General features: G+C 47.7%; 1 protein-coding gene across 5 annotated transcripts in view; it reads left to right on the plus strand.

Moving 5' to 3' along the window:
* The window catches only part of LOC146357898 (NACHT, LRR and PYD domains-containing protein 12-like), a 79991-nt gene extending 68805 nt beyond the window's left edge, over nucleotides 1-11186 (plus strand). For 4 of the 5 annotated variants that reach the window (XM_084842628.1, XM_084841853.1, XM_084841226.1 and 1 more), the window contains one exon: nucleotides 469-1043. In XM_084842628.1, the coding sequence (XP_084698754.1) occupies nucleotides 469-559 (91 nt within the window). In that variant the 3' untranslated portion in view covers nucleotides 560-1043. Of the gene's footprint in view, nucleotides 1-468; nucleotides 1044-10509 lie in introns of those variants that run through there. The other variant, XM_084840349.1, reaches the window with a different exon arrangement.
* Nucleotides 11187-25675: the final 14489 nt, after the last annotated feature.

Below are 25675 nucleotides of genomic sequence, written 5' to 3' on the forward strand. Positions count from 1 at the left end.
TTTGTGAGTAAAAACTATTTTACCTTTTCTTCACCAAAGAAGGGTGTGGTCTCCTTTTATTCTAAGATAGCTCTGTGTGTATGTGGGACTGGTAAACATTCATTCTGCTTTGCCTTTTCTGTTTTTCTCTGTTAAGTTCTTTTCTAACAAAAGGCATCATTACTAAATAATCCCATCGGTTTTGATGGTATGACACTGTATGTTCACCACTTTGAAATGTCATGGAAAGTGGAATCTAAAACTAGTAAATAAATAATAAATTCTAACTATTATTTTCTTGATTAAAACCTAGATAACAAGCAGAAAACTTCAATGGGTTGACATACTTGCTTTAATCTATCATCTGTTCGTATCACTTTTAATAGCATATCAGGTTGTTTAACTGAATACCACCTTCTAATGCAGAGACAACATTAAGGGCTTGTCTTTTGTTGAAATTTTAAACTGAAATTAATTCTTCCATTACAGCCTGAATGGAGAGGATATAGGCATGGAAGATGATGACTTGGATGAAAATGTCATGGATATTTTGACCAGAAGACGTTGCACTCTTGTTTAAGAGTCTTGTTAAGGAAATTTCTTTAAAGGAAATCTGTTGTGCAGCAGTGCTAACAAAGGTTATTAAATAAATATATTACTCCCAGATCATGGCTGGGAATTTTGGTAAAAATAATAATTCATTGTTGAAAAGTGCTGAGCTTAAGTTCCTTTCTTTGTTAAGTACCATGTAACCAGGTCATAAGAAATCACAACAATTAGGGTCAGCGCTATGCGATTTCAGGATGTGAACACTTGTTCTTATCTCAACTTCTCTTTTGGGGACAGCTCAGAAATGTCATATGGGTAAGACATTTCACTCTTTAAAGAAAAGCATGCTCCTGAAACAGTTCTTTAAAAAAAATACATTTTGTGTGTGTGTTAAAGCAACCACTTCATATTTTTGTATATGTCCTATGCTCTCATACCATACCTTATTATTGTGTAAAGATTGTTTGATATTTTGAAGTAAAAGATAGAAAGAAAACTAGATCTTGCCATCCTGTAAAATAATTTCTGTGTGTCTATATCAGGATAGAATCCAAGGTGACACTTTGCACTGGGAAATTGAGTGTAATCAGTTACCTGCTGGTCTATGATGAGCTACATACAGAAATCACATCTCAGAGAATTCCTAGACAGGGACAAATTTGTCATGAAGACTCATAGTGTGTGTTCACATGTCACGGTAGCCCATGATGGATGAATAACCACAAAGGGTGGGTTGTTTTGTGTGGGTGGAAACCCATGGGGTAGGGGGGAAGGGGTAAAATTACCCACTTGCCTGCAGGTTTCCCATTTGTGCCAGGTAGAGCAACAACCTCAGGGGGTCCCCCACTTGGCCCCCATTCCCCCTGCCCCTCGTTTCCATAAAAATCAGAAATGTCTTTTGACAGCAGGAGGATCTAACAACTCTGCTGCAAATCATTGGATCTGTTTTCCCCGAACAACCCATCCTGATAAGAACGAGCCAGGTTCACATGACACACTAACCTAGGGATGTACGAAAATCACTTACCTGTTCGCGGATTATGTTTATGGGGGGGGGGGAGGCGTTCCGTCCCTCCCCCCGGAATCCTGGACGGGGGGGAGGCGCTCCGTTCCTCCCCCCCGGAATCCTCCGTGGCTGGCTGTGCTCCGCGGCACCTCTTCAGAGCAGCCGGCCAGGCCCAGCCAGGCGTTCCTTATTTTTGACGTCTTAATCTACATAAATATTTACATAGACTAAGACGGCGAAAATAAGGGGAACACAAATAGTGTAGCGGACGCTATTTGCGTTCCCCTTATTTTTGCCATCTTAGTCTACGTAATTATTTACGTAGACTAAGACGGCCCAAAATAAGGAATGCAAATGGTGGCGGCTGTAGCCGCCGCCATTTGCATACGCCTTTTTTTTTTACCCAGTCGTTTTAGGCTACGTAAGTTTTTACGTAGCCTAAAACGTCTGGGTAAAAAAAAAAAAATGTGTATGCAAATGGGGGCGGCTATGGCTGCTGCTATTTGTGTATGCCCTTTTTTTTTTACCCAGACGTTTTGGGCTATGTAAAAACTTACATAGCCTATCACGTGTGTGTAAAAAAAAAAAAAGCAAATGGCAGCGGCGGCAGGCGGTCGGAAGACCAGCCGCCGCTGCCGCCGAAGCCGCCACCGCCCGGAAGATCTGCCCCAGGTAAGTCTTGTCCCAGGGGGATCCGCGCGGGGGGCAGGGGGGTGGCAGGCCATTCCGCCACAGATTTTGGGGGGCCGAATGCACTGGCATTCGGCATCCCTGAGATCCGTAGCGGAATTCTCTGCCATCCCTACACTAACCCATCATGGGCAGTCACCCATGATGGGTTAGCATTTTGTGAGAATTGGGTCATAGATTGGGTTTGGACAAGATGTTAACCCATGATGGTTTAAATAAACCACGATGGTAAATATTTATTTTCTATATAAAAATGCTATTCTCTGACATTATGTAAAAAATTACATAATAAGTTGTTATTCTGGAATAAACTGAGGTCTGCAGCTCTTTAGAAGAAATTAATGTGGAAGGGGAAAAAGAAGTTTGTGGAGGCTGATTGAATCCTTTGCTGCGCTGAAGCTACTAAATTTCTGCAAAAGCCAAAGTTTCCAGTTTGGGGTAGTAAAATCAGGTGCAGTGTAAAATACCAATATTTCACAGGAAGCTCTTCCTGTTCTTCCCTCTCCCTCTTCAAAATGTCATTGCAAGCAAGTTCCCAGGACTGGGCATATAAGAACAGAAATGTAGGGGAGAGAGAGAAAACAAAAGAATGTGGAAGGGTAGGCTTGTATTAAGGCAGATTATAGCAATTGGAGCAGCTCAGAACATCCAGGGCCCATGCCCAGGCAGACCTCTTTCAACAATGCTCATGGTGCAAACCCAGTCAATGGGACCTCTCCTGCCACACGATGAAGTAAATATTTTACACAGTTCTGTATGAAACAGAATAGATACTAATGTGAGGCTTAAGCTGGCTGTAAAATGTATTCTTGGGAGGCTGGAAAGGAGGGTCCTGCTTATTAGCTAGGCCTCCAGCCCAACTGTAAGGGAACCTAAACCCCTCACAGTAAGGTAAAATCTTTCTTTAAGTCTGGGCAGCAATAGAGATTAGAGTGGTGAGGCAGGCTTATGATTGGTCCAGGTGAAGTAGCCCCAGTTACAGAGTTAGTTGTAAGGAGAGAAGGGACTGGGAAGGCTTTCTGGAGGGAGTCTGTGGCAGAGCAGGTGGCCTGTTCCAGTCACAGGAAGAGCTCCAGGCCCACCAGGGAAAAAAGTTCAAAGAGTGAGTGAGTGAACAAATGCCACCATAGATTTCCAGGCAAGGTTCCACTGGAGAGAAATTTTCAATGGCCACTATCACAGGGAAAGGCATAGGTGTGAGGCTAGGTTTTAAGGGAGGAATCTTTCCTGAGTGAGTAGTGGAGAAGGCCAGCAGCAGACCACAACCAGAAGACCCGTGAGACTGAGCTGCAGGTAGCAGAGAGAAGCACTGCCAGAAAGGGTTTGGAAATGGAGGAGGTATTCAGGAGAAGCACAGCCCGATCCCTATTCCCTTATCCCCACATAAGAAAAAATGAAGCACATCTATCATTCTGCTTGATCCCAGGGTAAAAGAGGAGCTGCAGGCGAGAATTCTCAAATGTAGTCCATGCATGTAATAATTTTTGCATGTGCCCCAGCTTTATACACATATGCATGGCGCCTTGCAGGGGGAAGCAGCAGGGTCCCCAACATCACACCTGCAACAGGCCCCATGAACCCTCTGGGTGGCCCTACAAAGGTGACCATGGGGGTGGAGGCACCAAAGGCACTCCTCACCCAGGGTGCTATTTATCCTAGGGCCAGCCCTGCCTTCTCCTCCTCCACCACCCCATCCATTCCCAGGTGAAGTGAGTGAGTGGGTCCAAAAGGGAGGGACTGGCCCATGGACCAGCCAGGCCTGAAGCTGAGCTGGGAGGAGCTGCTGCTACTCAGGGAGGCGCCTGAGAGTGCTTCCTTCTTTTCCTCCCCAGCTTCTCTCAGCCTCTGTTTGGTCTCTCTCTCTCTCTCTCTCTCTCCCAGGCGAGATCAGGAAACGAAAGTAGCAAACTGATTCAGGAATATTTTCAGTTGAGTTCAGGGAAGAGATTGAGCCTATGGGCTTCTCTACACTGAGGCTTTCCCCCCACGATTTACCAGGGCTTCTGCTTCTTCATGGGATTAAGCTCAGCCCTTTACATGAGCTTCCCTTTCCCCCACTTTTTCTCTGTTTACCTGCGAGATCTATATCCCGTTCTCCTTTCATGTACAGAAAAATCTGACTGAAAACGGATCTATTTGTTCCCTCGTTATTTCCATTTCAAATTAAGCTGCAGAAATGCTCAGAAAGCACAAGAGAGGCCCTGGAGTTGAAAATGTCATGTAAAGGTCCGGCAGCCTTCTGTGAGTAGCCAATCTCAATAGCAGGATAAAAGCCCCGTATGGAGAAGCCCTATGTAACTTAAGGCACAGTCCTATGCATGTTTAGGCAGGAAAAAGTCCGACAACTCCCAGCATTCCCCAGCTAACATGGGGCATGCTGCAAGTTGTAGGATTTTTTTTTTCTGTCTAAACGTTCATAGGCTTGCATCCTTACTACCTCTTCTCAATCTGCTTTTTATGTATTGTAAACCAAAAAATATATATTAATACATAGTTTCTAGAGGGACTCATAAAAAAGAAATCTGTGCAAAGATCAACACCTTCTCCCAGTCTCTTACATTATACAATGTCTTGTTTAATCCTATACAGTACTGTGCAAAAGTCTTAGGCCACCATTAGATTTGTTGTTTTAGCAATGATATAATGACCATATATAATTATTTCTCAGTCTCTTCATTAGAATACAACCAGAAAATACAGGAAATTTGTATGCAGTATTCAACAATAGAAAAAAAAATCAGAAAAAAACAGCTTCCATAGGCTAAAGTGGCAAGTATTTAGTGTGACCCCCCCTTACACTAGAGTAACAGCAAGCGCCTGGCCAGGAATGGTCATCATGGAAGCAGCCAAGAAACCACTTTTGTGGAAAGGGAACAGAGTGAAAAGGCTAAGATATGCTAAAGCTCACAAAGATTGGAATGAGGATCAGTGGAAAAGAGAATTATGGAGTGATGAATCCAAGTTTGAAATTTTGGGGTCCAATCGTCCACAATATGTGAGAAGAAGAGTTGGAGAGAGATGGATGAACGCTTGCAGCCTTCAGTGAAACATGGTGGAGGGTCTGTCCTGATTTGGGGCTGCATTTCTGCCAGTGGTGTTGGCGATCTTGTCCGTATTGATGGGATAATGAATGCTGAAAAGTACAGACAGGTTTTAATTCATCATGCCATTCCTTCTGGAAAGCGCCTGATTGGGAATGGTTTCATTTTTCATCATGATAACAATCCCAAGCACACTACTAATGCAGTGAAATCATATTTAGCGAGGAAAACAGCGGAAAATGGACAGTCATGGACTGGCCTCCACAGAGTCCAGACCTGAATATTATAGAGGCAGTATGAGATCACCTGGACAGAGAAAGAAATAAAAGACAACCTACATCTAAAGAAGAACTCTGGGAAGTGCTGAAAGAGGCCTGGTATAATATACCAGAAGATTACTTCAGAAAACTTCAGGACAGTCTCCCCCAAAGAGTTCAAGATGTGCTTAGAGCCAGGGGAGGTCACACTAAATACTGACTTTTGCCTGTACATATTTCCTGTATTTTCTGTTTGTATCTTAATACAGAGACCGAAAAATAATCATGGATGGTCATTAAAACTTTGCTAAAACAACAAAGCTGGTGGTGGCCTAAGACTTTTGCACAGTACTGTATATGCTTCCATTTTAGATTCTATCACATATAGTACTTGATAAGTCCAAGATTTTAAATACTGTCCACTTCAGCCAGTCTGTCTTTTGCAGCTCTCACTCTCTTCTTTATGGAGATATGTTGGATCCTTGCTTCACTCAATGCCTTTCCGGAACAATCTTCTTGAGAAAATGGCTGCCAGTCACTTTCACACAGAAATGAGAGTTTCAAGCCCTTTATATGACAAAAAGAATGTGACTTTTAAAGTCAGGAAGGGTCCAATTACCAACCTATTCCTACGGGTTCAGGGCCTTAAGAAAGGAATTAGCTAGGCCTGTTCTGGCCTCAGCACACGTTGGGCTCTGTGTCTAGCCAGGCAATTAAACCCACTCCTAATCCATGTTTGTACAACTCGAATCTTCTTTATTTAACACATCGTAAACAATAAACAACTAATAAATATAAGGTCAATACTTATTAGTAGAAGGCTGAGGGAAGGCTGAGGTGGTGAACGGATGAAATGGCGGTGATGAGATGAAGAGGACTGGAGCGGTGAAAAGACAGCTACACCAGGCCTTCCGGCTGCAGTCCAAAGTAGCAGCAGACAGCCAGGCCTGAGGGAGGTTTCTTCCCAATGGAGGAAAAACTGGTGCAAACCGGATAGAAACTCTCTTAGAGACAACTAATCAATGCATGGCATCAAAGCCTGATCAGTGGCTAACAGATACATGGTAAACGAGAGCAAGCGTAGATGCAAAGCTTCGAGGGCAACATAACAAACTAACATAATGCCCAACTGGGGTAGAACAAGGCCTTTCTCCTTTGGCCACCACCTCCTACATGCACTGAGGGTGGAGGCCGCTTTCCTGTTTATTTCTAATTCTCTACCCATAATGGCGGATGCCCCATACTTAAGTTCCTCACTGAGCATGTGCAGAAATGTCCTCTCGTCCATAATTCTTAAATATATCTCCATCCTTGCGTGACGGAGGGAGTAGCTGTGGTTGCATTGCTTGGGCAGTCAGGGGGTGTGGTAGGGCATCATCAGCTAGGGCTGCAGTGCAAAGGCCTGGTCCCCCAGGATCTGGGCACCACAGGCAGGCCAGAGACCTGCACGGGGGCTGGAGAGGAACATGCTTGTTGCCAGCCAGTCAGTCAGAGGGGAAGTCCAGAAGATAGCTGTATCATGGCCTCGGCCAGAAACCCCCATCCAGGAATCCATCTGACTTGGATTCCTGCATTGAGCAGGGGGTTGGACTCGATGGCCTTGTAGACCCCTTCCAACCCTACTATTCTATGATTCTATGAAGTGCCCCTTGGTGTCCATGAGCGCCTGCAGGGTCATGCTGTAGTAGTGCTTGCAGCTGAAGAACTTGTTGCTGTGTGCGTGGGTGCGAGGTGCATCATGGGTGGAGCCCAGTGCCCCCACTGCTCTCGGAAAGCCCAAGTCCCCAATGCCCTTTGTGTTCGCCCTCTCGTCGTTCACCCTCATGACCCTGGACAGGTACAGCTTGTTTAGCACGCGCACCATCTCCCTGAAGATCCCACAGGCGGTAGATCTCCCAGTGCCAAAGGTGGTGCTACGGGGGAGGCAGGCAGCCATCTTGAAGGCCAGCTTGTACACTGTCAGGGCAGCCGGTGCTTCACCCCGATGGTGGGCCTCGTGATGATGTTGCAGCAGCCGATGACGAGGGCAGCCTCAGAGGCTACAGCGTCGAAGGTGCTGCACGACATGTGGAAAGTAGCCTTGAGGTGCCCATCGTCTCAGTTCTCCATGTCCTCCATCACATTCCAAGCAGCACTGGTGCAAGGAAGGGCCCAGCGGCAGCCCACCCATCCCTGCTCGCACGGGTCCTCTGTGGCTACCCGTGCCACGTAGCACTTGTGCGCGATTTCAGAGGCGGCCGCCAGGACCATCTCCCCTAGCGCGTAGCCCAGGGCTGGAGCAGTCTGGGCAAGGCGCCAAATGGTGGACCAAAGAATGAAACAGGGCATGCCCCCCTCCTCCCCAGACCAGAAAACTTCATAGACGGAGGCAGCTTAGGCCATGGCATGCAGAGCCCCAATAAGCAGGTGGCACATCAGGGCAAGGGCACATCTATGGAGCTGGGGAGCATCCAAGCCTCTTTGAAGAGCAGCCAAGAATGGGCCGGCAACCCACCCTGGCCACTCTGTCCCCCTTTCCCCAGGGTCTGCAACTTTGTTGTGTTCTGGAGACTGGCTGTGGGCTTGATGGCACAGCTGCCTTTCAGCCCTTGATTTGCCCCATAGGGAAAGGACTGGGGGAGATGGTGCATAGGACCCTGCTGGGAGTCATGCTTGAGCACCTTGGATGGCTGCTCTCGGGGCAATCATGGCATCGGTCTGGTGGTCCAGGGCAGCTGTGTGAGCCACCATAGGGTGTTCATAGATGTCATCGGAGGCAGCCATCCCCGCTCGCATGGCCTCCCCGAAGTCCCAAAGGGCTTGGGCACATGCTTGGTTGCTGTCGGCCATCATCACATGTGTGAACCACAGGGTGAGGAGGGGTTCGCTGGCCTGTTGTCTCTCCCCCTGCATGGCCATGTCCTGGAAGAGGGCAGGGGTGCGCTCCCCAGACATCTCTCGGCAGCTACATGATCCTGCGCCACCCGAAGCCTGTCAGCCTTGAGCCTGTTTGGCAGTCGGGCTGCGTGTTCAGCATTGCAGAGCATGGGCAGGTCCTTGTCGGGGGTCTCGCCATCCTCCCCCAGCTGCCTGGGTGGCCCCCTCCGCTCCCCTGGCCATGGGAGGGCAGGCGGCCATTGCCCCCAGGGGTCGCTCAAGTTGTCGTCATCCTCCTCCTCTCAAGGAAGTCTCTGACTGTTGACTCCTGGGCGTTGGCGTGTGGGATCATCTGGCGTAACAGCTGGGGGGGCTCAGGTGTGTGGGGGGATCGGCCACCAGGGCATACCTCGGAGAGCTCAGACTGGAGTGCTCTCCAGTCCCCCCCCCCGCCCAGGTTGGGGGCTGGCGCATCATCGAGGCATCAATCATGCGGTGGTCCAGGTCCAGGAGGGAGTGCTGAGCCCTCTCCCGCTCTTCCGCCTCAGTCAGCTGCCTGAGGGCCACAGGATGCAGAGGCTGCAATGCCAGTCCATCCACATCTGCCTGCGGCACCTTGTGACCAGGCCCAGCATCGGCGATGGGTGGCTGCTTGCAGGGAGCGGTGTGGTTTGTGGCCATCCTCATGGCCTGGGCTGCTGCTTGGAGGAGATCGGCTGTGAGTCTCTTTGCTGAGTACTGGTGCAAAGAGGATTGGGCTCCTTGTGCCTGAGGAGACGGTTGCTGCTGAGCTAGTCTCAGGTGTGACCTGCAGGAGCTGTGGTGGCGACTGCAGCTCTTGGGGCAGGAGAGAAGGGCTGGGGGCTTGTGTCAAGGGTGAAATGGCCACTCCCTTGCCCATCCCGTTGCAGGCAGGAGCATCCCTGGGGTATGTCTGGGGCCATCCCAGTGGGCTGGGGGTTGGGGAGGGAGCCTGGGTGGAGGGGATGGCAGCTTTCATGAGCATCTGGTGGTGCCTGGGAATGCAAGGTACTCCAGATCATTGTGCTAATAACAGCAGCATGGGAAGTGAAACTTTTTTGGCACCCTTGGCTGATTGCATATAGCAGGCAGTCAGATAGCGACAGGGCTGGCTGCTGGCCGCCACATCAGCAGTTGCTAGGCAGATTCCAACCATAGAGATCCAGCATGATGAGCAGAGCAGCTTGCCATTTTCGGCCGCTCCTGCTGCGGAGCTCTTCAGCGGACCTGAGTTAATCACAGGGGCTTGACACACTAAACCATGGAAGTGCCTGTTAACGGAACTGCAGACCTTGGTTAGTGAGCGTGGTTAAACTGTGGTTATGTAGCCAGCATGGTTGGGAATATGGCCCATCACATGACACGTGAAGCCATCATAGTTAGCAAAAATCCCCTAACCATTATGGCTGAGCATTATGTGTGAATGGGGCCACTCAAAAAAAAAAATAATGCTACCATCACTTATGTGCTAGAAGAACTCCCAACAGACCTAAAACTCAAAGGGCAACACTAACTTCTACCCATGAAGCCCTACGGGGGGGGGAATCCTTTCCCCCCGTTACCATCCCATATTAAGCTTTGTTATGCACCAACCCTAGCTAATCCACTAGCAAATTACCGTAGCTATCTACGTGCAAAATTTGGGGCAGATTGGACAAGGAGAAGCTTAGCTATGCCCTCCAAACTGACTTTTTGCCCCTAAGGGAAAAATGTGTAAAATGGTGTTCCCAATCATAGCTATTTAAATTTTGTGACTCTCCAGGCCCCCTTGGCAGCCATTTCATGGTGGTGTCCACAACAGTTCCTCAAAATTCCAAATGTGTTCACAGGCCCAGAAAGTTTGTGGACCCTTGGTCTAAAGAAGATGAATGGAGAAAGGTGAAGCTGAGGCTAGAACAGGATGCAACCATTCGAGGAGCAGGAATTTTCACAACTTGCACAGTCCTTTGTCTGCTGATAATATTGGACTCTAGGGCAACTCTAAGCCTGATGTAAATAGACAACAGCCATGAATAATCCACTTGAGATGTAGGTGTTCAAAGCATGTGTAAAGGTGTTTCCACTTCTAATTCTTTTAAGAAACACACCTCTCTCTCCCTTTTCTCTTCAGTCAAGGGATTGTAAAGTTCTTGGAGATCCTGAAGGTGCGGCTAGATATGGCAAGAAAACCAGTGCCTGAATATCGCTGCATTGATACTGAGCATTCTGACCTTCATTATTGTCATCATTGTGATTGTCTCTAATGCTGCACAGTTCAAAACAAGAATGCAGCAGATGCTAAACAGTGAAGACTGAAACTAAATCAGTGGGAAACAAATCGTGCACCCAGGACCTTTTCCCCAGCATTCTATCCTCGTAAGCCTTGGCTATGCTTCCTACTGCTCTGATTGTACCTTCTGCCCTGCTCTTTCACATGCCTGGAGCGAGGCTTTCTACAAAGCATCTAGTTCTGCTTGGGCGATGCTGAGGCTGATGCTTTCTCCTGGAGCTCTATAGCCAGCCACTGCTTCCCTACCAAGACTGAGGAGAGGCTGGGGGGATCATCTTCAACTTCTCCTTCCATTTTGAGATGTTTACTGAGACACAGTGTTTATATGAGTGGCGTTTTCTGTCCCGAGGTTTGGGTTTGTGACGCTCCAATCCTAGTTGCTCATGGGAACCATCACTGTTTCTTTGTTTTGTTTTTCAGTATTTTGACCAGTTTCTCTCACAGTATGTGTATTAGAGCTTTTCATTATGAAAGCTGGGGTGAATTCTGATCAAATAAAAACCTGTCATTTTGATTCTATTTAACTAGTTCTGTTTGGGGGGGTAAGAAAGTACTTAAAACTTTTCAGGGCTGGAATATTCAAGCTCCCTGTTGGGGGTTCTTCAGTTTAACATTAATGAATTTTATTACCCTTGCTTTATGGACATCTCAGTGTCAGGATTGCCCCTGTTGCCTACTGAATCCTCCAATAGCCAAAATAAACACTCAGACAAAAGGGCTGCTTTCCAAGGCTTTAATTCCATTTATCCTAATGAGGCATACAGATGCTAATTGCTTGAGACTCAGAGAAACTACAAAGGAATAGCCATCTAGGTATGTCTAAGGGTTAGGACGTCAGTTGATCTCCATTTGGGAAAAATGCGGCAATTCTCTGAACTTAAGGGTTGGGAGGGGAAGATCTCCCCCTCTCCCGTGATGCTTCTGGGCGCAGCTGTTGACATCGAGCCAATCAGGCTGAGCGCCGAAGCTCAGCCCCTGCGATCTCTCGCTTGTGCCTGCATCTGCGCCTCATGTCTAAAAGTTCAGGTTGTCCCTCCCTTTCCATGCCTGGTTCACTGTCGCTCCCAGGGATGTGAGGGGGGGCTCCCCCTCCAGCTGTGCCTCTGAAGTTTGAGAGAGTTCCTCCCCCACAAATTGTCTCTCCTCCTCAGAATCAGAGCTGCTTTGGGAATCTATGGGCTCAGATACAAACCTGACATTGCCCTCCTCTGAACCCTCTCCAGCTTGTCTGCATTCTTCTAAAAGTGTGGTACCCAGAACTGGACACACTACTCCAGATGAGGCCTAACCAGTGCTGTGTAGAGGGGAACTAGTACTTCCTGGGATTTGGAAGCTATGCTTCCATTAACACAGCCCCAAATAGCATTTGCCTGTTTTGCAGCCACATCACATTGTTGGCTCATATTCAGCCTGTGATCTACAACAATTCTAAGATCCTTCTCACTTGTAGTGTTCTTGAGCCAAGTATCCGCCATCTTGTAACTGCATTTGGTTTCTTTTTCCCAGATGCAGAACTTGGCATTTATTCCTATTAAATTTCATTCTGTTGTTTTCCGCCCAGCTGTCCAGCCTATGAAGATCACTTTGAATTAGGGATGTCAGAGAATTCCACCACAGATCTTGGTGAGGCCAAATGCCAGTGCATTCGGCCCCCCGAAATCCATGGTGGAACGAAGCCCCCGCCCCCCCAACCCACGAAAGGCACACGAAACGGAGCACTTACCTGCTGCCATCTGTGCTGACTTGCGAATGGCGGCCGCCCTTCTTCACTTCTTCATCATAGCCTATCAAGTATTTACGTAGCCTATCACGGCAAGCCAAAAAAAAAAAAAATCCAACAGAGTACACAAATGGCGGCAGCTACGGTGGCTGCCATTTGCGTTCCCTATTTTTAGCCATTTTAGCCTACATAAATATTTACGTAAGCTATTACGGGAAGAAAAAAAAAGGAACGCAAATAGCCCCCACTACGCTATTTGCGTTCCCCTTTTTTTCGCCGTAATAGCCTACGTAAATATTTACGTAGGCTACAACGGCTAAAAATAGGGAACGCAAATGGTGGCCGCCGTAGTTGTCGCCATTTGCGTACGCTATTTTTTGGGGTATGTTTTGGCTTACCGTGATAGGCTATGTAAATACTTACATAGACTATCACGGCAGCTTCACTAGACGCAAATGGTGGCCGCTACAGTGGCCATTTGCGTCCCCAGCAGCCTGTCCGTGGCTGGAACTCTGGCTGCAGACAGCCCTGGCTGGCGGCTCCATGGAGCTGCCGCAGAGCAGAGCTGGCCCATGGAGGATTCCAGGAGGAGGGACGGAGCACCTCCCCCCCACCGCGAATCCAAGCTGCGAAAAGGTAAGTGACTTTCGTACATCCCTACTTTGAATTTTGTTTCTGTCTTCCAAAGTATTAGCTATCCCACCCAATGTTGTGTCATCTGCAGATTTGATCAGCATTCCCTGCACCTCCTCCTCCAAGTCATTAATAAAAATGTTGAAGAGCACTAGGCCCAGGACTGAGCCCTAGGGTACCCCCTCGTTACCTCTCCCCAGTTGGAGAAGATCCCATTGATAAGCACTCTTTGAGTTCATTTCTGGAGCCAACTGTGGATCCACCTGATCACTGTTTCATCTAGCCCACTTTGAACTAGTTTGCTCATTAGGATATCATGGGCAGGGGCACTTTGTTGAAAGCTTTGCTGAAGTTGAGGTATATGATGTCCACAGCATTCCCACAGTCCACAAGGGAGATTTCTGTATAAGGACAGTAATTTCACATCTTCTCAGGGCAATTTCTGCAGATTCAAACAAAAGAAAGTGCAAACTTCCCAGTTACGCAGGATTCTTTGTGCAACAGAATCAGAAGCATGACGTATCATGCGTTCAAAAATTTTTATTAATTTTTTATCACAGAAGCTTCCAGACTGCCAGTCACTTTTTTCAAAACCACTTTTGAGTGAGAGATATAGATTGAAATTGCATGCAAGCCTATTCATTTATATATTGCATTTTATTCTGCCTTTTAGCTCAAAAGCCTCCCGAGTTGACTTATAAAGATAGGGAATAAGACCGCCCCTGTCCACAGGCTTACAGTCTAAAAAGACATGACACACAAGGAAAAAAGAATTGAGAGGGATGAGGGGAAAACATAGGATGCAATCCTAGGCATGTTTAGGCAGAAATATGTTCTACAACTCCCAGCATTCCCCAGCCAGCCTTTCAGTGGGAATGTTGCTGCTTCTCCCTCTTATCTCCCTCAGCACAGCCTGCTGGAATGGAGTTTTTAGGCCATCTTTAAGGGTAGAACTTATAAGGGTAGAACTCACAAGATTAAACAATGGACAAATTTAAAAAAAAAATGATTTATTTTTGAAATAGATTACTTTTTTCTTCAAGAAAATTATGCTGATTCTGAAGTAAATGTGTTCAGCATCAGGACAGCAAAAGCAAGCTCCATTTTATTTCTGCAGTCATAGTTGTGTTATAATTTAAGTGAGTTTAAAGTGTAAAACTACACGTACTCAGTGTATGATTATTTTTTAACCAGGGCTGGCAAACATTTTTACCCCATGATTGGTGAGGCAGAGGTGTGAATTTGTTCCTGTATTCCAAAGGCTGCTTTTTTGTGTGATTCTGAGAATATCACACGTTATTTTAATTATGATCATTATCACTGATGTTGTGGTTTGGGGTGTTTTTGTGTATGTGTGTGAAAAGAGTGGGGGTTGCAAAGGGTTCCTGCTGGCTTCCAAGGGCTGTAATCATCATTGGCATCGTTACATACAAAGAGATGCCTATACTTTCTCCTGAGCAGTCCTGTCCTTACTTCTTACAAGTAAGATATGCATAATCTGGAATTACGCTGCTGCTTCTGAGTAGGCCTGCTCTGGTGGATGCTTTGCAGCATGCCTGCTGGTTGAAATCTCGGTGTGGTGTTGAATGAATTTCTTTGTCTCATTCATGTTGGTGCAATAGAAAAACCAGAATAAAAAACATGAATTACAATGTAATACAGTCTTACCTTGTAGTGTCAACACAAATAATATAAGGATGGCGAGGGGTGCAAGAAGAGGGCTCCCTCTCACTGTTCAACCCATCTTGCAAGCTACTGGTGAAAGCAACAGACAGGCATGGGTCACCTCACAGTAGGATTCCTCTAGCAATGCAGTAAGGCTCAGAGGCTTCATAAGGCAATGCAGGATCAGGACAGGACCAGGACAATGTGGAGCATCTTTGCTGGTCCCAGGCACTCTATCCTCCCAATCTGGACTGAAAAACCCAGGAAAAGTGTGGGTGCGTGGAGGGTAAGTTGCAAGCAAGCACAATTTGTGACATTGTACATCATCATGACTGATCATGGGGCACATCAGATGAGGCATCAGCCTTAGCTTCCAATTTCCTGGCTTTGTGGAGTATGGACCACTGTGAGGTAGCCTTGTCTTCTGGTCTTTTAAATCAGCAGCTTTGTTGATGATTGAATAAAGCATATAGGTAGTGTGTGATTGGTTGATTGTAAGTAAAAATATAAGCAACTGTACTTGGTTGGAATTTGATCAGAGGTTTGAGGTGCTTCCACATGGGATGGGATATAAATGGAAACGGTGGTGCCATAATTATCTTCCTTAAAACTACGATTCCTTGCTTGCTGCATTTGTTGTTCTTTACTGAGTGCAACATCACAATGGACGGGTTCGCAGTAGGGATGTACGAAAGTCACTTACCTTGAACGAAATTTGATTTGCGGTGGGGGGGAGGCACTCCGTCCCTCCCCCCGAAATTCTGGCAGAGGGGGAGGCGCTCCATCACCCCCCCCCAAAATTCTGGCCGGGGGGGAGGCGCTCCGTCCCTCCCCCCAAAATCCTGGCCGGGGGGGAGGCGCTCCCTCCCTCCACCCCCGAATCCTGGCTGGCCAGGCTGCAAATGGCGGCAGCCATAGCCACCGCCGTTTGCGTCCCTGCAGTCAGCCGTGATAGGCTACGTAAATGTTTACATAGCCTATCATGGCTGAGTAAAACAAAAACAAAAAAAACAACCGCGCGTATGCAAGTGGCGGCGCCCATGGGCGCCACCATTTGCGTTCCTTATTTTGGCACGTCTAGTCTATTTGCGTTCCCCTTATTTTCGCCGTAGTCTACATAAATGTTTACATAGACTAGACGTGCCATAATAAGGAACACAAATGGCGGCGCCCATGGGTGCCGCCATTTGCGTACGCGTGGTTTTTTGTTTTTGTTTTTTACTCAGCTGTGATAGGCTACATAAACATTTACGTAGCCTATCATGGTATTTTTAAAAAATCTAGCCGTGATAGGCTATGTAAATCTTTACGTAGCCTATCACGTGTTTTTGTTTGTTTTTTTTTTTTACTGGAAATGGCAGTGGCGGCAGCCGGTCGGAAGACCGGCCGCCGCCGCCGCCGAACCGCCACCGGAGCCGCCGCCACCAGGAGGATTCGCTCAAGGTAAGTCCCATCCCAGGGGGGGCGGGGGGGCAGACTGTTTCGCCACCAATTTCGGGGGGCCGAATGCGCTGGCATTCGGCCTCCCCGAGATTCGTGGCGAAATTCTCTGACATCCCTAGTTCGCAGTATGGAAACCACGCAGTGTGGTTTGTTTCCCCTGCCCCCATGCATGCCCACCATTTGCTTCATTACCACACGGTGTCAGGGGCTGGCTTCTAACCCACACACAACCCCTCCTACAAGCCATGGTTTGTGAGGTGGATTAGAAACCATCCCTGCCATGCCCCACACCAGGTTTGGACGAGAAGGCAACCCATGACAGGGCGCAGGTAATTAAGCAAATGGTGGGCACATGTGGGTGTGGGTGAAACAACCATACTGTGCAGTTATCCCCACTGATTGCGCAAACCTGGCCAATGACTTGGATGTATGAATGGATGTGCAAATCAAATACCAGTGACAGAACTTCCATATCATTTCACAAGACCTGAAACAGAATGTTCTTCATTGTGGTGTCTGAGCATCAGATGTGGTGCCAAAGGTGGAGTCTGAGTTTCGTGTAAATCAAGACATCGTTCAATCAGCCTTTTTTCCATCTCCCATGTCAGACTTAAGAGTCAAGACTACACATGTTACACATCAGGCGAGCCTTGGCTTTTTATAAGTCCCTCATGCAGGACTCCCGGCAATCTCTGTCTCTTTGTCCTCTACCGTGCTGCTACATGGTCAACTAGCATTACCGCCTAGACATTCAATCACGAGCTGATTTTCCTTTGGGGTGAGCTGTACTGTCTTCAGTACTTCAGTAGGGCATGGACCCACCTCCGGTAAGTGAGCTAGCTCACTAGTCACCCTTATGTGTGATGGACAGAGACTAGGAAGAAGGACAGGTTGCTTACCTGTAACTGTGGTTCTTCGAGGGGTCATCTGTGGATTCACACAACCCACCCACCGTCCTCACTTTGGTGTTGATGCTTGAATGGCTATCGGCACCACCTCAGTTCTGAGGCCACAATGGGGTCTCATTGGAACTGGGGGAATAGGTGGGAATCCACTAGGGACATGCGCAGTTGGGGGGGGGGGTCCCTGCTGAAAATCTCTTAGAAGCTTCCCGAAATAAGGCTCCATGCAGGTGCAGAGCCCATGTGTGTGAATGTACAGATGACCACTCAAAGAACCACCATTACAGGAAAGCAACCTGTCCTTTTACACAGAGAGAGATGGGCTTCATCTTCTATCTGCCATGGGAAGCCGTCAAAAACAGGCTCCCTGTAATGAATTCTCCCCCTCCCCATGACATTTTGATTAACTGAAAAGAAATTAATTTTGGAATTGGGTAACTGTCCGGATGGATTCTGAGCTCAGGGAGATAGTTAGCAGCTCAGATTCAGAAGAGGAGCTGCCAGACCTGGGGGAGGCTTTTTCACAAGCCAGGTCAGATATGGGTAGGGGTGCTTCTCAGGTTACCAACTCCCAGATGGCCGGGCACGAAGCTTCCTCCTTACCCCCCTCTGTGAGAAGCAGTGAGCAGGAGGAGGAGGGGCTTGAGGACTGTGACCTAAGAGACGCGAGGCGGAGATACAGAGCTAAGAGAGAAACATCGGGGCGGAGCTCAGACGGTCGAACTGGTTAGTGATGCGTGAGAGGCTATGCAGGGAAGCATCACGCGAGGGGTGGGATCTCCCTCCCTAAGTTAGCCTAGCCAGAGCGTGGACCCCTGGGCCCAAGGTCGAAGTGCTGTCTGCCTCAGATCCAGGAATCCGAAGAATCCCAGGGCCCCCCAGACACTGTCTAGGGGCCATAGGATTGCTCTCTAAAACAAATACAAACCATTTAAAAATGAGCTGAAGAGATGGAAAAGAGAACCAGCCAGACCAAAGGCCAAATGGAAGGAAGGCCAATAAGAATGGACAATTGTGTAACCCTGAGGGGAGGTTGTTCTGTTTACTTCCTGGCAGAAAACGAGGATATATAACCTGAGAGGACTTGCTCCAGTTGTGTTTATTTCTGTCTGATCATTCAGATGGAAAGGCATCTCTGAGACACGGGGCTCCCTAAGGCAGTCATCCCTCCGCAGCCCTGGGAGAAGGCGGGAAGGGCCCGCAATGGCGCCATGTCCCCCTTCCCCCGCCCCTCCTGAATCAGCTGTTAGGCGGTGGGAGGGAGAGACTCCATCTGTGGCTGCTCATCCTTAGGAGAGTCCCACTGGCTCTCAGTGTACAAATAAAATTATTTTTAAAAAGAAATAAATTGAATTTTTAAAAAAGAAATCCCATTCCACCAACTGCAGTAAAGGACAAACAGGGCCCCATCAATGTTTTAAGTGAGTAGGCTATAATTTTTTCACAAATCATGAGCACAAAAGGTCACCAACATGATTTTTAAAAACACTTTTGAGTAAGCAAGATGTGTTTTTCTTTTTCCCGTTAAACTGCCCTTTCTCCCTCAGTCGCTAATCAATCCTCCTGAAGTTTCCAGGTTATGTAAAACCAACATTTCCTTCTGGTACATGTAAATTTCAGGGAGGCTGGTGGAACCCTTTTGCTTTTATGAAGGTTAGAACGACGCGCCCACCCGTTTCCCTGTCACAGCGGCTGAATGCATTTTCAAATGTTGGAGCCTTAACTGGGAGCCACAGTTGTGGCTCCTTTGATGTATCATGTTGCGAACTGCTTAGAGAGCTCAGGATGTTCAGCAGTATAACAGTAGCATAAATCAATAAATAAGACAGCAGGAGTGCAAGAGAGCCTGCGAAGAAGGCCAAGCCTGGCACAGGGGATGGTTCTGGGCACGGCCATCTCAGGTACGTGGGGCTCAGGGAAAAAGGCTTTAATGTTGATCCATCAGCACATCTAAGTGAACTGAAGCACCTACTGGCAGCCAGAGCACATTTCGCCCCTCTGTGTTACCGGTGTGTGTGTACCCAATGATAAAACGGTGCCCAGACAATCTTGATGTGTCCATATGCATGGTTACAAAAGATTCAAGAACCAGTATGGTGTAGTGCTTAGTGTTGGACTGGGACTCGGGAGGTCCGGGTTCTAGTCCCCACTCTGCCCTGAAGCTCACTGGGTGAAGCTCATTGGGCCAGTTGCTGAGTGTTAGCCTAACCTATCTCACAGGGTTGTTGTGAGGACAAAATGGCGAGGAGGAGCGTCATGTACACTGCCATGGGCTTCTTGAGGAAAGGCAGGATACAAATGTAACAAACAAAAGATACGTTTCTTTTTGTGCAGTGTTTTACAGATACAGAGATATAGTCCTGCACATCAGCGAAAGACAGTGGCCGGGTTCACATGATCAGCGTGCGAAACCACACAGTATGAGTTGTTCCCCACCCCCGCACATGCCCGGCATTTGCTTAATTACCTGCAGAGTAGGTTGCCATGTTGTCCAAACCTGGCATGTGTGGAGGGTGGCTTCTAACCCATCCCACAAATGATGGCTCATAGTAGGGGTTGTGGGGTGGGTTAGAAGCCACTCCCACCATGCCACATGATGTGTTCAGAGATGACATGGCAACCCAGAACATGGTGCGGGTAATTAAGCAAATACCAGGTCTGCCAGCAGCACACGCAGGGCCAGTGGAAACACCCCGTATTGCAAGTTTCCCCCTGCGATCGTGAGAGTCCCACCATTGACTGGGTTCAGACAACATGATAACTCACACACACTCAGTGGTTGACTATGGGTTGGGTGTAGGTTGCCATTGAACTGTGGATTGCTGTTGAACCATGGGTTGTGTCGTCTGAACCCAGACATACTAACTCAGGATGGATGGGCACCGCCCCCCCACCCCCCATCTGGGTTCTCTGGGTGCCTGCCAAGCCCCTGCCCCCATTTGTGTGCCCCACTTGTGTGACCTCCCCCCCACTCGCTAAGCCACCCAGGATCCATCGATGAGTGCCACGATCACCATTTTGTGGAAGAAAATCACGATCAGGAATATGTGCACATTTAGTCTTACATTTAGTTGGCAAGCACAGGGGGAGGGGTCGAGTGGGGCAAGAGCTCAGCAGGCATGGCTCATGGGTGCAGCCCCGGGGGGGAGGTTCCGCTGGACTCCTAGACCCAATTGGGTGCCCACACCATCCCTAGTGCTAACAAACCATAGCTTGTTAACCATGAAAAACCCACAGCATGCAGACAACATGATAACCTACGGTTCAACAACAACACACACTCAACGTATATTCAACTGCTGAGTGTGGGTTATCATCTTGTGTAAACCCATACCATGTAAAGAAGAACCTTGCACAGACAGGAGTTGCAATCTTATCCATGTTCCTTTTTTCTTTCGCATTGATTTATCAATGCACAGTGCTCTGTACAGTTTGGAAATAAAACATGGAACGATAGAGGATGTCTGAGGCATCGGTTATACTTCAGAAACAGCATCAGGAAATGTGGAAGTCCAAATATTAGGAGAAATTCGGGTGAGGAGAATTGCAGAAATGTGTCTAGTAACAGCAGTGGTGAATCTGTGGTTTCATCTGCTGATGCCGTAGTGTTGTAAAGCCTGGCACCAGATAATTTGCACCAACGTCATCCTCCCCGGTTGCCCTTGATGTTGGCTGGACAGCGTTTGTGTGGGACGGATCCAAGTGGGCCCTGCCTACATTGCACCCGACTTTTAAATGTTACAGTGGGATGAAGCCACGGAGAAGTAGCCCTGCGCTGTTGTCATGATGTATGAAGTAGCCAAGTTCGCAGTGCTCCCAATGGAGTTACATCTGGTCCCTGCTCTGTGCCCAGGAAGAGGGTCAAGACACATCTTTTTAACTTGGCTTTTTAAATGGTTATGGTTGTTACAGTTTTTCAGGGTGTTTTAAATGTTTTACTGTTTTTATTTGATTATGGCTTTTATTTTCTGATATTTTTTAATAACGCCTTGGTTGGTTTCAGAAAGGCGGTAGAGAAATACAATAAATAATAAGTGATGTACACACATGTGTGGGTCTTATTGAAATAAGTTGTACCAGCGCACAAGCCCTTATTCCCATTTATTTCAATGGAGCTTCCGGTGTCTTTTCCTGGTTTGTCCTTCCACGACAATGCAAAGCCCATGCAAGCAGTTGGCTCAATGGCTCTCCCTCTTCCGATCTGTTAGAAAAGGTATTTCCCTCTAAACAGAACTCAGATTACGTGTTAGCATAAATTTAGGTAGCCAGATGAAGTACAGCATGAGAGGAAGAAGTGCATTTTAGAGGAATTGCTCTGAAGGGAAGGAGATGTGAATGTAGAAATAGAGACACAACCTCAGTGGGTAGCCTGTTATCCATGTAGTGGTAACCTCTAGACTGGACGGTGGTGATTTGTTGTACGTGGGCCATGCCAGTGCTACCATTAGTGAGGCGACCACCTCAGCAAAACAGATAGTGGGTGGGGAGGGGAGCTCCGCACGCTGTTGCTGAAGGACAGAACTGTGTGTGCACCACGTGGCCTGGCCTGTGCCCCTCCACTGTCCCATCACCCGCAGCTGTGGTGGATGACACTGTCCTGTCACCAGTGGTGGGGTGAGATTCAGCGGCCGGTCTGGTCACCTTCCCTACGTGGAGTGGGAGTGGGGCGCCATCCTGTCTTGCCTCAGGCAGCAAAATGTCTTGGGTTAACCCTGTATGGGAGGCTGCTGTTGAAAGCCTGTCAGAAACTTTGGTTAGTACAGAATGCAGCAGTTAGGGTACAGAAGGAGGCCAGCTGTACCATACTGAACCCACCTTGTCAGGCCTGAAACTACACTGGCTGTCAGGCCATTTCTGGGTACCATTCGAACTGCTTTTGCCTGGCTATGAAGCCCTATGTGGCTTGGGACCTGGGTTTCTAAGGCTTGTGTAGTCATGGGAGTGCCCACGGCTTTGGGAGGGGAGTCTGAGAAATCCCATGGGCCCTGGGATGCTCTCCCCAAGTTATTCAATGATAAAGCAGAGTTCCCAGTCACGTGAGTGGCGGCACCTCTGCCCCCGAGAGAGACTGCAAAGGGTGTCTTGCAGCCCGTCCTACCTTGCAGTGTCAGAGGCGCAGGCTCCCGTTCGTCACAGATGCCCTGAACGTTTTCCTGAAGGCAGCTTAAAAATCTTCTGAATTGGAAAGACACAACACTTCGCGCTGAAAGATCCTCTGGAAAACTTCATGGCATCTAGCCCTTGGACATCTTCAGATATTTGTTGAGTGTCATGCATTTTGCAGACTTTAAAATGCTGCCAGGTTATTTGCTATTCAGTCAGTGATAATGCAGAACAGGTTCCATGTGCCTAACTGTCTCTGGCTGAAATCAATGTGAATTACATTAGAAGTGGTGGATTGGGCCTAACATTAACATCTGAGGACATGGAGGACATTCGTTGGTTATGGTGGGTTTCCTGCTGGAAGTCAGAAACTTCCCTTTAAAGCAGGTTGTTTTCCATTTCTGTCCAATGCTTTCCTAAACCACTAACCTCTCAGTCCTATGCACCTTTTTTCAGAGTCAAGTCCAACTTACCTCAGCAGGATGTGCTCCCAGGCAATTGTGCATAGCAAGACTGCAGTCTTGAGGGCCAAACTAGCAGTGACAGGGAACGCTACATTTCGTTTAATTGTGTTTTTGGACCATTCCTGCTTAAAGTGCTGCGTGGGAGGAGGGGTGGACTGTCTCCCACTTTGGGGCTGCCTTTACATTAAAGGAAAAACCTACAATCCTCCCTTTGGGGAGCCTTTCCACATTTACAGCAGGCTCCCAGACGGCTAACCACGTGATTGCTGAGAGGGAAAATTTTTAATTTTCAAGTTTCCATAGAATTCAATGAAACAGCGCTATCTAGTGGCTGTTTTAATCTCACAACAATCCGACTTTAAATAGATAGTTCATTAGTTCCAGATCTTTTTGAGATGGAATAACCAGGAAATACCTCTGGATGTGCCCTGGAGGTTAATGTCATCATGAAAAGGATGCACAAACTTCTGTGAGTGAGCAATCTCAATAGCAGGATAAAAGCTCTGTGTGAAGGAGCCCCTTATCTCTCTGCAATCCTTCTTCCAGCATGACTCACTTCCAGTATCAGAGCTGTGCAGGGAGAACAGTGCCTGTGGCAATGTTTGCTTTACCTCCTGGAAAGGCACTGTTTCATTCCTGTCTAGGTTAGTTAGATTGCTATTGACTTCAGTGGGTTTTTAGTAACCAAAACATGGGCAGAATTACAGCCATGGTTAACTGAACATTCAGTAGTGCAAAAATAGGGAATTTCACAGATATGAGCAATGTATCATTTGTCCAAAAAATGGGGAATAGGTGGCATTTCTTTTATTTTATGTGCATGTGATGACTTCAGTTATGGTTGATTTGCTAACCCTCCCACAGTGAACCTGCTCTATCTGCATGTGGTCCGTCTGAATAGCATTCGGGTGTGATCCTATGCATGTTCAGACAGAGAAAAGGCTTACAACTCCCAGCATACTGGCTGGGGCATGCTGGGAGTTGTAGGCCTTTTTTCTGTCAAAGCATGCATAGGATTGTGTCCTTAGTTGATTTTTAAGTGGGGACACTTCACTTTCAGGAAGGACAAAAAAAAAAAAAGTTGGGGGCGGGGGGAGAAGTAAAAAACGTGGCAGTTGTTAAAACCATGGAGCCTGCATCTGGTTACACCCTTTTCTATGAGCTTTCAGTTGGCCTAATAAAGGCATTATGGTGATATGGATTTTGGTTTTCTCCTTTTGGCCAATATGGCTACCTTTGCTTTTTGGGTGACATGGAAAATACCAAATTCAATCATTCAACACTGGGATCCTACACTGGAGGAAGATGATCTTACACTACATGGAGCTGGGGCTTTATTCTCTGAGGGTGCATCCCCTCCAGCCCATAGGTAAAGCTACCCCATTGGCCTTCCACTGACTTTCTTTACTTAGTACACCATCTAAAACTGTCTACAGCTTTGTTAATATAAAACTGCCTAGTTTTTCTCTAATTGTGTTTTGCACCACCAAGGAACCTGTGTTTCTATTATGGATGAAAACGTTTTCTGAGAACAGCTGGATTTTATATTTTCAAAAAGGTGGTGTCATTTTTGAAAATTCCCAGCAAGTCTTGGCCGGTGCAACTTGAAACCATCTCTGTACCTGGAGCCGAATTTGAATTGCTGCAGCCTCCTCCCATTTTCCATCTTAAGACTGTAGCCAGATGCAGACTCCGGGGCTTGAACATCTGCCAGTTTTCCCCTTTTCCCACTGCTTTTTTTTTTTTTGCTTTGTTTAACATCTTGCCCAATTAAGAGTTCTGGAGAACTCAAAAGCTTGCACAGTGTTTTGTGACCTCTGAGTTGGCCTCATGAAGTTAGTATGATTATATACAGTTTGGTAATTTTCGTTGGGAATTCTTATGAACTGGATCTTCCTAAGCCAGAGACTGGCTTTGTTCAGATGTTCGCGGGAGCGAAAGAACCCATTGTGGCTTCTTCCCTCACCCCCGTGCATCAGCAGTTTCCATAATTATCCATGATGCAGCGCAGGTTGCCTTGTTGCCCGAACCTGGCATGGGGCATGGTGGGGGTGGCTTCTCACCCACCCCACAACCCCTACTGCCAGCCATGGGTTGTGACATGGGTAAAAAGCCACCCCTGCCGCCCGCTGCACGAGGTTCAGATGACACGACAACCCACGCTGCATTGCAGGTAATTATGCAAATTGTGGTCACGCATGCAGCATGCGCGGGGGTGAAGCCACGATGGGTTCTTTGGCCCCCACGATCATTTGAACCTGGTCACTGTTTGCTCTAAATCTATAAATGATACCTTGGGGCATCCTCATGGAGCAGGAAATGGGAAGGAAGCTACTTGGGAAAGAGGCTTTGGCAGGAGCCAATAGCCTGGTGGGGAGGGAAAACCCCTTGTGCCAGTCTTACTGCCGCTTGATAGTCTGCTTCAGAGCGGCCGGGTTTGCACGAGCATTGGGAAAAACTGTGCAGCACGGATTGCTTCCCCCACTGTGCTGCTCACATGCCCTGCATTTTCTTAATTACGCAGGTGGCATCGCAGGTTGCCATGTTGTCTGAACCCAGCATGTGGCAGGGGTGGCTTCTCACCCACCCCACAACTCGTACTATAAGCCATGGGTTCTGGGGTGGGTTAGAAGCCACCCCTGCCACGCTATGTGCTGGGTTCAGATGATATGGCATCCCTTGACGTGGCGTGGGTAATTAAGCACATGGTGGGCATGCATGGGGGCGGGGGAAACAACCCCTACTGTTGTTTCCCCCGCTGATCGTGCAAGCCCAGCCAGTGATTCAAACGTGCTGTTTTTGCTCTCTTCTTTCCTCCCATACCATCTAACTGATGTGCTAAACTTCAATGTTCAGGGAGATTTTGACACTGGGGCACCTGCAAGCATGTGAGCACTCATGTGAAGGCTGAGGTGGTACAGCCACATTATAGGACTGGACCATATGCACAACAGGAAGTGAATCAGCTCTTGTTTAATTGTCAGGAAGTAATTTCTCTCTCAATCAATGCATTTTCCAGTCGGGAAATTGCTTGTGAAAGAGGGTCCCACGACAAGGTGATGTATGAACTCACCCGG

This window comes from Heloderma suspectum, chromosome 1, assembly GCF_057233095.1.
Source record: "Heloderma suspectum isolate Gila_16-S chromosome 1, 16-S_ref, whole genome shotgun sequence".
NCBI lineage: Eukaryota > Metazoa > Chordata > Lepidosauria > Squamata > Helodermatidae > Heloderma > Heloderma suspectum.